Here is a 13,559-nt window from a genome sequence, read left to right as displayed (position 1 = left end):
ATCCGTGATGTAGGATGTTGGAGACATAAGGGTCTTGTAGCATTCCCCAGTTTTCCCAGTGCAATTGAAGCCGTCCACCCACTTGTGATGGTTGTACTGGAACGGCTGGGGTCTCCAGTCGTTCCGAACCCGTCTTTCATCGTTTATAGTTGCGGGAACCTCTGGGTGCCCTGCCTCTTCCAGATCCTCCTCTGTAGTTGCCGTATGGGCGACGAAAAGAATCTTTTCCTCTTGAGGTGGCTATCTTCCTGTCCCATGCCTTCTGTAAGCCAGTAAACTTAGATTTGCCTGAATATCTCTGTGATGTCTGCCCAATGACGCTGGCTAGCGTATCCATCGACTTTATCATAAGGACTTCCCTTGAGTCCTTGGTGACTTCTTTAGAGACTTTATCTATTCCTCCATCGAAGATAGATGGCGAAGACCACGGGGCTGTGTAGAGTGGAGCTGTAAACTGTTCACCTCAACTACAGGAAGCGAGGAGACCTTGACGACAAGCCAGAGTTAGCGCTGCAGAGACTGATGTAAGATGATCCGTTAAGAACTGCTGGTCCTTCTTCTGCATAAGGAGGGCCAAGTAGATCATTCTGTCATCTTCTGACGTAGAATCACAAAATCTGGTGATGAGAGTTTCATTAACCGTTCTTGATCTGTCAAGGCCAAAGAACATTCTCCTTGTCATGGTTTCGATCTGCACCAGCTTGCGGTCGTCTATCTTGTAGGTCTTATTCTTGGCATCGTTATCGTCGATATCTTGTGCCTTGAAAAAAGGGTCAATATTATGGGTTGAGAACTTTTTGGCGTGGAACTGTGGTAAGTGCGGCGCCTGGGCTTTAGTGGCTCTATGGAAGGCTGTGTCCAGATTCTGAGAGACTGTTGCTATCGGGTCGATCGGGGGTAGGGTGATGGTGTCTATATCGTCCTCCCTCATGAGATAAGTGTAGGCCAGGTTTACCGTTCTTGGAAGGTGAAGCTAGGTCCAGGTTGTGAACCATCCAGTAGCGTATTTCTGCGTCGGGGAAAATGATGCCTCCATCATCTTCTGTAACGGGATCGCAATTCAGAGGTTGATCGGATGGTGACTGAGGTGGAGACCTGTATATTTCTACCGCTGTGCAGGGTGACGTCAACGGAGACCTGTCTGGGGACTTCCGGGAAGACTTGTGAGGCGAACGGTGTGATGACCTGCGTGGAGATCGACGTGGTGAACGACAAAGTGATCGACGTGGAGATCGACAAGGAGATCGTCATGGAGACCGGCCTGGTGGACTGCGTCGATATGGTGACCTTCGCGGAGATCTATGTGGTGAACGTTGATAGCTTCCTGAAGCTCTCGGGGAATCCCTCAATGACCTTGTAGACGAAGATGACTTGGAGCCTGTATATGGAGCCCACTCCGCGAAGCTTCATCTGAGTCCGGTCTTGGGGAGTGACGACTTGACCTTCGTGAAGGTTGTGGGTCCGAGGATGAGAGGATGTTCCTTCGCGAACCTCCTGGATGATCATCGGAGTCCGAGGCAGGTGACGATCTAGCTGTCCTTCGCGAAGGCCTTCGCGAAGGCTGTACATCTGGGTCCTTCGCCGAGGTTGGCTGTGACGACCTTCGCGAAGGTGGCTTCCCCATCGATGACTTGATAGCGGCCGCTTCGTTGACGGAGGGTCCCTCTGGGGTGTCGTCTACGTAGGAGCCTTCGCGAAGGCTCGGCCTCTGGGCTGGTTGTCTCTCCAGGCCGTAGCGGTCTTCCATCATCTTCATATTAATGTGTAAGACCAGGTCTTCTGGGACGATCTGCGAAGATGTAGATGGTGCCCTCTCTGCGTTGGTAGCGATGGGACCCTCAGGAAGATCGTCAGACATCAGCGTTGGTATATCAGACTGCGTGTTGATCTGCGCTGACATCACTGTTGCCGACACTGGTCGTTTCTTGTGGCGTACATCGGGTATGATGATCGGCTGATCATCATACAGGCCTAGTTCTGCGGCGGGAAAAATCTCAGCTGAGAAAGTCCTAGTAGACTTCGCTGGTTTCCCCTGGGAGGTAGACGCTGCCCTGGGGGTACGGAGTCTGCGTTGTGACGAAGTGGAAGCCCTCTTAGTCTTCGGCTGTGACGACGGGATGTCTGGGGATGCAGGACGCTTCTTGGAGCTAGCGGACTGCGTCCCACGCCTCTCCTCCGAGGGTAACTCTAGCGGAACACCAGACGGGAGGGGGTCGTCCGACAGCAGTTGACTGGCGAGGGGTTCCGAAGTATCGGCCATGGCTAGGCTCTGTTTACGTGACCTATCTGCTGCACGTCTCAAGACGCAAAGATAATATTTGTTAAATGCAGAGTTAGACAAATTTTTACAGTAACTGCAACGTGAAGAAAATGCACATGGTGCAGTACAGCTACGGCATTTTAAATGCGGATCGGCAGCAGAAAAACGTAGCCTACAAACAGTACAGATTTTCATCAACGCAAACTGAACAATAACGGCGTCCCGTGAATAAACAGCAGAAATACGAATAAATATCAATACATAATTGTTGAAGGATACTAGCTAAACCTCTACAGATGACTACCATAGGTAAGTAACTAAGAATAATCAAAGGATATAGTGTGTAGAGAGACACAGGCGCTCTCACATCCTGCTCACTGGGCGAAGGAGAGAGTGAAGCATGAGGGAAGAGGTGGCGCCTCCTTTCCCGCGCATTTGGAAGAGGGAGGCAACTCTTGGTGAGTACTAATTAGTGATTTTACATTGAAGGGAGCTTCAATTAGGGAGATACAAGTGTTCCACTATGTTCGCAAGAAGAAGAAGACAAGCAAAAGAGCATGAGTCAGGATAAGGAAAAACAATAAAATTCGTATCGGGTCTAACCATCAAATAGCACATCTATTGATCATGCTTAATATGTGTGTAGCAGGGCGTGGAGTACCACAGATGACATCCTTACCTTGTCAGCTTGCTGACGGGCTTAACCTCTTTGGTCATGTGGACAAGGCGTCTGACTTCGGTCTGTGGTTCGAATCCCAACATGGGACTCGGAAATTTTATGGCCGCTACATTGGCTCCCAACGTGGGGCTGAGCACGTTCATATCAAATATGGGCAAAATAAGTCTCAGTACCCAACTATGCGGCTCGGGACATGCCTTCTGTTGACGTGGGAGTATGTAGCAGGGCATGGAGTCATCCCACAGATGACATCCTTACCTTGTCAGCTTGCTGACGGGCTTAACCTCTTTGGTCATGTGGACAAGGCGTCCGACTTTGGATCAGAAGGTCTGTGGTTCGAATCCCAGCATGGGACTCGGAAATTTTATGGCCGCTACATGTGTACCAAGTTTGATGAAGCTCGCATGCATAGTTTAGGAAATCTGCTCCGGACAAGATGACATCCTCATAGTCACAGCCTAAGTCCTGTTTCCATAGAAACAGCAAAAAATAAAATTCATATCTGGGTCTAACCATCAAATGGCACATCTATGGATCATGGTTGATATGTGTATCAAGTTTGATGAAGCTAGCATATATAGTTTAGGAGATCTGCTCTGGACAAGATGACATCCTCATAGACACAGCCTAAGTCACGTTTTTTATGGAAACAGCCAAAAACAAGTGTTCGCCACTGATATGGCAATGTCCCCCGCCGCTAAAGAATCAATGGAATATCTATATTAACTATTTTTTTTTTTTTTGTTCACACACACAATGCCTGAAATGACTGGTGTCTGCATGATCACCCAATGTAGGCTGTCAACATAATTGAAAACTTTGTGTGCAATGTTTTATGAGATATCGCATTTAAATACGTTTGAAATGTGGTCAAAGTGTTGTGGTGACCTTGAAAATAAGGTCAAGGTCACGCAAATCGACTGGTGTCTGCGCAATCCCCCAATGTAGGCTGACACCAAATTTGAAGACATTGGGTACAATAGTTCATGAGATATCGCATTAACAAGAGTTGGAAACGTACGGATGGACGCTGCTGAATACATAGTCCCCCGTTCCGCGCTGCGGCGGGGGACAATAAAATTCATATCTGGGTCTAAACCCCAAAAGGCACATCTAGGGATCATGGTTGACATTTGTACTAAGTTTGGTTAAGCTATCACGAATAGTTTAGGAGATATGCTTCGGACAAAGTGTGACGGATGCACGGACGGAAGGACGTTTCTATATAACAAATCATCTGACAGTTACTTAAAGTCCAACTTGATGTTTTTGGACTATAGTCCGTTTGGCTCAAAAGCGGACTGATGAATTGCAATCTAACTCGAAAACTAATAAACATAGAATACTCAATGAAACGCTGATCATAATCGAAACATCATACCAACTCTGTGATTTAAAATATTGACACAGTTCACAGTTTGTTACGAGGGAGTAGTGCAGAGAAAGGGACAGCCTGGTGTTCGAGAAGCACGTTCACAGACAAAGTTATTTATTCATTAACCTGTGCTGTACCGTCTCCATCCGTTCTCGAACACCTGGCTGTCTCTTTCTCTGCACTCCTCCCTCATAACAAATAGTGAACTGTGTCAATATTTTATTGATAGATTGTTAAACAACTTTTTTATTTTTAGGACAAAAATTCTGCAAAAACCTCACAGAGTTGGTATGATGTTTTGATTATGATCAGCGTTCATTGAGTATTTTATGTTTATTAGTTTTCGAGTTAGATTGCAATTCATCGGTCCCATTTTGAGCCAAACGGACTATAAGTCCAAATCATTTCCATGGAAATCATGACAAAATATAAATGCCAAAAATCTGCAAATAGCAAAAGGCACTACTTCAAGATCTGTTTGATATACAGTGGAAACCTGATAAGTAAAATCTCAAGGGACTCGCCAAAATTGTTTACTTATCAGGTATTTTACTTATCCAAACTTATAAAAACCTGCAAATGACAACCATATGCATGTATATGTATGCATATGTAACAGTGAACAACTTATCAGGGCTGACAGTATATTGTCAACTGCATGACGCCAGCGAGCTAAAAGTAGGATGTTTGTTTGACTAGAGACTGACACGACTGCCCCACTGTATCTGTCAAGTCTTATAGAAAGATATTGAACGTTTTTTGAGTTGTGATTCGGAAACAAAACCCAACCCCTCCCTTTGAGATTGAGTCCAAAACGTTTCAAGGAAACCGAGAAAAATAGAAATGGCAAAAATCTGTAAATAGCAAAAGGCACCACTTCAAGATCTGTTTGATATATGTGCCAAGTTTTGCTGAAAGATATTGAAAGGCTTTCGAGTTGTGATTCGGAAACAAATCCCAACCCCTCCCTTTTGAGATTAAGTCCAAAACGTTTCAAGGAAACCGAGAAAAACAAAAATTGCAAAAGTCTGTAAATATCAAAAGGCACCAATCTTGGATCTGTCTCATATATCTGCCAAGTTTTGCTGAAAGATATTGAACACTTTTCCAGTTGTGCTCCGGAAACGAAACTCATCTCTCCCTTTTGAGACTAAGTTCAAATCATTTCCATAGAAACTGGGAAAAATATCAATGACAAAAATCTGTTAATAGCAAAAGGCACCACTTTGGTATCTGCCTCATATATCTGCTCTGGAAACGAAGCCCACCCCTCCTTTTTGAGACATATTCCCGAATTGTTTCCATGGAAACCGCGAAAAATATAAATTACAAAAATCTGTAACAAGCAAAAAGCACCACTGTAGGTTCTGTTTGATATATATACCAATGTTTGTTAAAAAAAATATTGAACGGTTTTTGAGTTATGCTCTGGAAACAATGATTACGGACGGACAGACAGACAGACAAGGCGTCAACTTGATTTACCCGCATTACATGCAGGGGGGATAAAAAAATGAGCATCACAAAATCACACATTCTATACTAGCCACATAAAGAAACTGTGCACACAGAACATTCCTTCAGCATTGGAATACAACACAGAAAAGATGAAATGATGTAGACACTTTATCAGTGTTCACGAATAGCATCTGACCCTCTGACAAATCCGGCAGATTTGCCAACGGTCCGATAGAAGTCTACCTGCCGCCGGTCCCAATGTCTGACTGTATATTTCACAATGACTTTGACTGAAGTTGTTATATGTGACATGTGACACTTGTTTGCTGTTTATAAATATTATGCATGTAAATAATTTCAATGCCAATTATAAGAAATGTTAAATCTGAAGTGTGTGTTTAATTTTATTCTATGGGTCCTGTGAATTTTCAATAGGTCAGACAGACATCTGAAACTTACAGGACACTATGTCCTGTTAGTTTGAAACAGCATTTGTGAACACTGCTTTATAAGCTGAAGTATTCGGCAACAACAACATGTCAAAAGAACATGAACAATATCCGTAACGATGACGTCAGAAGTTCAAAATTGAGTAGGGGGTCACATGTCGGAGTCACAAAGTCATTAACGGGTTTGACCATCATGCGCGTGAAGCACAGCAATGCATCGTCGACGCATAGAGGCTACTAAATGAGCATTGAAGGCCTGGGGAATGGTTTCGGACGTGGTCACTGTTGTCTGGAACCTGTGTCTGAGATGAGTCATCTGAATCCATCTGTCCTGTCTTGGCGTCTTTACTTGGGGACGCCCAGAACGTGGGTGGTCGGCGACGTCATTACTGTTTCCATAACGCCTGACCAATGCAAATATCGTGTTACGATGGCATTGGAAATGTGCTGCCACCTGTTGTTGGCTCATGCTTGCTCATGCCTGCTCGAACCATTCCAATGCTTTCATGACGTTGAGCAGATGTTAATCTTGGAATGATGTGCATGTGACTTCTCATGTGAATTTGTGAACGTTTGAATGACCAAAGATCAAGCTTTCGACAGTGACAGCAATTTCTGAGTTTCACATGTTGTGTGCAGCTGCACCGGTAAAAACTGTAGAAATGAGGTATCAACGCCGAGGTTGGAAACAGTGTTGAAGTGAAAACTGCAGTAGACAAAGTCACTGTAGGTACCGTAGTGTGCGAACTAGTAAACAAACCATGATGACAGTATGCGCATAGAGGGAACCAGATGATTCGGCAAAAGCTGACCGTCCAGCGAACACTGTCGGATCGACGAATACTGTTAGCAGCGATCTGGTATGGTGCAGCGATCAGGATCGATTAGGTGATCTGGTTCAGTACTGTGATCCAGTTGTGTCAAGTGATCAGGTTCTAAAGCACTGAGTCAATCAGGACCAGTGCATTCGTCTTAAACGTTGTACCATACAGTAAAGGTGTACTGGACTAAAAGGTGTTCCAATCAAACAACAGTTCACTAATTTGAATCGTTGTTCTAATCGAAAAGGTACACTGGGCTGAAGTGTTGATCCAATCGAATGCGCCTGCAAGGTACGGGAAAGGTGTTGAAAGGGCCGCACTGGATGCTACCGTCATGGCTGATGTCACCACAGAAATATATGAGAGCACCAAACTGGAACAAAACGCCGCATTGGAAGCAAGCGGCGCATAGGTTGAAGCGCCGAACTGATCCCTGTGGTTGGAAGCGCCGAACTGACTGTACTCGCCACATGAGAGTGAACGCTTTCACCAAGCGAACCCACCAATAGCAGAGGGGTGGTGGAGCACTCAACCAAAGCGGCGAACTGGAAACAACCACCTGCCAAGGTAAAAGGCCGAGACTGTGCTACAGAGGTTGTTAGCACTAGGTACCACTCTCGGAGCAGATAAAACTTGAACGGAGACGGGACTAGACGTTTGATGACGAAGGAGACGACGGAGATACTCGCTCAAGTAGGAGTCTTGTGGCCACCTCTAAAAAATCTACGTCTAGATGCAACCCGTCGATATTCAGAAAAATCATCATCATTGAAGCGTGAACAAACAGAACACCGATGTGACCAACCAGAACAGCCTATACAATCCACACGCTTTGAGGAAAAGTTGCTGTTGCACTGATCACAGTGTTTGCGTTTCTTAGAAGAACTTTGATTCCATTTATTTCCCATCTTGACAATCAAATAATGTCTAACTGAGAGAACAACACACGTCCACTCGGTGTAGCGACAAGAAAGAGAATGACAGGCACAGGTAGTCACATGATCATCTGAGCGAGCTGTACGCTTACGGAGATGATTGGCAGGTGCTGATGTCGGAGTGGGGGCAGAGGTCAGGGCGGGTCAGAGGCCAGTAAGATTTTATTCAACTTAGCCTAAAGCACGTTTCCACACATGGTCGTAGAAGAAGAGAGGTGCATACGGTGAGATAGGATAAGTTTAAAAATTCATATTTCACTGATCATGCTGACAATGACTAGGCAAAACATCAGACTTGCAGCAAACATGTTTTGAAAATTACCGGCGGCTTATGCCGACGGGGTCTGAAAATTCCGGCTGAACTAGTTTTTATCCGGAGAGACAAAGTAATCAGTATTCGTAACGATATACTGTTAATAAATGTGTTGAAAAGTCTGCCGTACGTGTTGCTTGTTTTTCGAGAATGTTCATTAGACCTACATTACAATTGACACAATCAGAAAATGAAAGCGATCCAACTAAATTCGATAAATGTGTTCAGAATGTCATTCGCTATCTAAATGCCTGTGAAATGTGCAAATAATTAATGTTTATATACCTGTGGTGAACTTCAATCTGCATTTCACGAGTTGAAAACAACGATTCTCGGACACATGCTTCGGCAGCGGGTCCACAATAACATTGTCAAAGAGCAAAGTAACGATGTTTCGAGGAATTCATTAAATAAATTGAATAAACTAATGAATAAAATCAACAACAACATTCATAAAAGTTGTCAAACGTACATATAAAATTACTATTTCCATCTTTTTGTGCGATCATGTAATGTAAGTCAAGTCACTGACAAGTGACATCTCGGCTCTCGCCGCCTCAATCTTCACGCTCGGACACGATGTTTAATGCTAAAATATATACATGAAGCATTTTTGTCACAGGTCATAACCTAGCACGATACGTCCAATAAGTTCCATAATTTACGTATAGGTAGCGATTTCTTGCTTAATATGTTCAGAATAGCATTATTTTACCCAAAACTTTTGTCTAAATCTAAAGGTTTTCGTTTACGAGGACGGTATCCATTGCCGTAATATGATTGGCTGCTTTAGGTCACGTGTCTGATTTTGACCAATTACGACCCTTATAGCAGACTGTGGCGAAAAAGCGTCATTAGAAACCAATCTTTATCCAATAAAATCGCTTCTTACAACTGTGAAAAAACTCTAGAGTCTATATTTAGATGTGGGATTGCCACCCTAGTTTTCAATACGTTTGCATAATGATCTGAAGAGAACAAAGAATAAACAAAGACGTTGTTAACTGCAAGTTTATTAAATCTGCCGATAAAAGGCAACTTTAAGCAATACAAAATTTACCGGCGGCAGCTACCGACGGCAGTTGAAAATACCGGATCTTCACAATTTTTATCGGTAAAAATCCGGTAATTACCGGAGAACGGGAACACTGGACAGAAAGGTTTTCAAGAGTTAAAGGGAGATAATTCATGACTATACTATTGTGTCTGCATACAACACATATTAGTTTTTATATTATACTTTGCTTGTAATATTGCATGTTTGACTGCAATCCCACATTTGTAATATATCATAAATCATACATTCACATGACTTTTAACTTAATGACTTGTTTGTTTGCTACAAATATTTCCATCTTTCTTTTACAATATAAAACATGTAAGTGAAAGAAAGAAATTGCATTTGAGAAGTAATTACAGCAACATTTAATTTTTTTACCAAACAATAGGATACTTACGCAAGTTGGGACTTGGATTTGAAGTTTCCAGTCTGCTGTAACAGGTCTGACAGCCTCATCCTCCATTTCATCTCACTTTCATATAATTCCTGCAATCGCATTGCTTCCATCTCCTTTGTCTCACACTGGGACACAGCCTTCTCATACTTGAGTTTCAGATCTAGATTGTCAACCTGAAGAAATGAGGAGAATCTAAATAAATCTATTCTCATAAGATTTGCTTTACCAGACATAAACATAATCTGCACAATAACGATTATTTCCTGAATGCACCAAAACTTTCCCACCTCAAACATGAACCATATATACCAAATGAGGGGATATTATCTATCTATGTTCATCTGTGATCCATACAGTCCAGCAGGTACATGTAACATCTGAGGGAATTGTGTAAGTGCATTGTCTACAAGGCCCACTTGCACAAAGCAAACTTAGTTACAATCGATCTTAGGTCCCTGCAATCAACATTCCCTCTGGATTATGGTTGCCTTTTATCTGTGGGTACCACTGAGACATATGGAAATGAAATTTTAAACTGTCATAGGTATCCCTAGTGGTAACCCTATGTATAAAATTGATTCTCTCCCCTTACTGTGACACCACAGCGTGGCTGTTTGAAAAGCTCATAATTTTTCTGTATGGGCCACATTCAAGATGTGTTACAGATTTGGAAGTGATTCATGTTTCTTTAAGTTTCATCATACTATATGGGTTAGTGTTGTCGCATTGGTTTCTACTGAACAATCGCAATCAATAACTTTGTGTGAATTTATGTGAGATTTCTATGTGATAGAGACTCAGTTTTTCCCCGCCAAAACATCATGTCTCAAAGCAAATGCCTGCGCGGGTCTCCTGCACAGGAAGAGCATTATGCTGGCAACAGACAACCCCACAGTAGTTGCATATGTCAACAAGCAAGGAGGGACTAAAATATGTTACATTTGGGATTACAATTTCTTAGTAAAGTACAAATTCTTGTACTTTTTGAGTTGAGCCCCATCCGGGATTTGAACTCGCACCCTCAGAGTCAGGCACCTAATCGCCAGCACACAAAGTCAGCCGCCTAACCCGCTCAGCTACCGCAACTTCCACAAAAATGGAAGTCGGACAACTGGTAGTCTAGACTGCAGGCTTTGTGTACCCCTCTGATAAGTGTTAAATTGGCATGGCTCCCACAGCCGAAAGCTTCTCTTTCTTAGCAAAGCTAAGACATTGTTATGGTGTTATTTGTCAAACAACTAAAACACATTTCAATTACTTGAAGTATTCTACAGTTCAGAGTTTGAAAAATGTTCACACTCTTTCACTTACACACCAACTCCTTTGTTCATGTAATGAAGATAGCAGACACAAACAAATTCCTATAAGGTTCAATTTGTTTTTAAAATTCAAAGGATTTCAAAGAGACTCCCTTCCTATTCCTAATGCAATACTCCTTACAACTTTAAGTAGTATTAAGTTGTATTAGGATATATCATCTCTTGTGGCAATACATCGATGTATCATGGACCCTAGCGATATAAACATCCTGATATATTGCTTAAATGTGTTTTGTATCGATGCATTCGTATCTTGTAGTTGACGATGCAAACATCGATACTATCGATGAATCGTTACACCACTACAAGCAGCAGAAACCGTATCACATAATCTTTATGGCTTTGTTTTATGATTGATAGAAAAGAAAATGCGTCCAAAATGGAGACATAATACAACGCCCACCGACCTGGTGTGGTCTATCAAAAAGTAGCGCATTTTAATACATAAAATTTGAAAAAATACATAAAAAATATGGGTACACCAAATGATGGCATATGCCATTTTTCGTATTGTACCTGGAGCATACATTGTACCTGGCATTTACATCAAACATTGTACCTGGAGCATACATTGTACCTGGCATTTACATCAAACATTGTACCTGGAGCATACATTGTTCCTGGCATTTACATCAAACATTGTACCTGGAGCATACATTGTACCTGGCATTTACATCAAACATTGTACCTTGAGCATATATTGTACCTGGCATTTACATCAAACATTGTACCTGGAGCATACATTGTACCTGGCATTTACATCAAACATTGTACCTGGAGCATACATTGTTCCTGGCATTTACATCAAACATTGTACCTGGAGCATACATTGTACCTGGCATTTACATCAAACATTGTACCTTGAGCATATATTGTACCTGGCATTTACATCAAACATTGTACCTGGAGCATACATTGTACCTGGCATTTACATCAAATGTTGTACCTGGAGTAAACATCACAGCAAAAATAACAAGGTTTCCAGTTTTCCGGAAACCTACATGAAACATGTAGGTTTCCGCTGACAGAAACCATTATTCTTGGTTTCTGGCTGTTTCCTTTTGCTGAAACTAGGTTAGTTTCCAGAAATGGAAACTACTGGAAATCAACAAAGTTAGTTTCCAGAAATGGAAACTTAGAGTAAAGTATTATTGGTAGTTTCCATTGCATAAAGCAGCTGGAAACCATCATTGATGGCGACTTGAATGAAACAAACGTAGAGGAAATTAATTTGACTCCATATATACCAGTATATACAGCATATATCCAGACACCCACATAAACCTACTTAAACTGCCCACGTATAACATATAGATAGGTTTCAGTGTAGTGATCTCAGTGTTTCTGTACACCAGAATTCAAATAAAAGATATTGTAACATAAAATTAATTTCAGGAAATATTAAACTAATTTTAAAGAATATGGAAACTGAATATTCTACTTTGTCTCCTTTACATTTTGTTTGGTAAACTTACAGATAACTTAAACTTATAAATTACTGAGAAACAGGTAAGGCTCCATTAGGTTTCAGCTATCCTAATTCCCAAAACGCTCCATTGGGTTCCAGTTACACATTGGCTTTCTGTTTGTAATATTTCTCAAGGTGATACATACTGATATAACTAACTAGGAGTGGCTATGCACAGTACACATAACTGTTCATAAAAGGACAATATTTTCGTAAGTGTTTATGAACATAATACAGGCCACAACAAATTATACAGTAGACCTATAGACAGAAAACATTTTTAAGTTTAACTTCATCTGCCAGTGGTGAAAATGTTAGGCTTGAAAGAAAATGAAATCAATGTACGTTTTGCCTCAGAATTAGAGCATTATCATTATCAATATCTATTATTATATTTATAGACACTTTGGAACTTCATAAAGAAGTACAGGATCTGTGTTTAGTGATTTATAAAGTGACTGTAATTTCTAGATATGTTATAGAGTACCAAAAATATAAAGGAATCATATTTCACACACATCTGCCCAAAGTGTGACATAGTACATGTTGTCTGTCTCACCTAGAACTTCAAAGCGAAAAAATTGACGTGGAATGATTTTGTTGAATGCTACAACAAAAGCAAAAACACAAAAACAGATATCAAAGTTAAAACCAACTAACATTATAGCAAAACTATTGGACTATTACCTTGTTCGAGAAATGTATCCATCAGTATCCTCATAATGGAACGCTATGCCATTCATCTGTAGCTGCCAAAAACCTGTTCACGTGACTTTGTTTCATTGGACACCAAAGAAAATACACCTGACAAATTCTTACATAATGTCCACAATTCTTTTAAAAAATCAAATTTTGTCGGTTAATCCTTGAAGGAAGGTCGCTGTGTTAACATGACAGAATGTGGGTGTATTCAGTGATGTCTTACCTGGAAGTAGACATTTGTTAGTACAGTGAAAATCATTTGGTGGGGGTGGGGAGTGGGGGGGCCTGACAGAGCATATTGTTTTAAGGGATTAACTTTCTGG

The 13,559-nt window shown here is 41.6% G+C and overlaps 1 protein-coding gene across 1 annotated transcript in view; it reads right to left on the bottom strand.

Moving 5' to 3' along the window:
- Window positions 1–13,559, bottom strand: part of LOC124282195 (ankyrin repeat domain-containing protein 26-like) — an 895,780-nt gene that overhangs the window by 14,280 nt on the left and 867,941 nt on the right. Inside the window, exon 42 of the mRNA XM_046718159.1 lies at window positions 9,748–9,920. Within this exon, the coding sequence (XP_046574115.1) occupies window positions 9,748–9,920 (173 nt within the window). The remainder of the gene's footprint in view (window positions 1–9,747; window positions 9,921–13,559) is intronic.

The sequence above is a fragment of the Haliotis rubra genome, unplaced genomic scaffold, assembly GCF_003918875.1.
Source record: "Haliotis rubra isolate DU_JTF1 unplaced genomic scaffold, ASM391887v1 Scf295, whole genome shotgun sequence".
Lineage (NCBI taxonomy): Eukaryota > Metazoa > Mollusca > Gastropoda > Lepetellida > Haliotidae > Haliotis > Haliotis rubra.
This window is presented reverse-complemented; position numbering and strand designations above follow the sequence as displayed.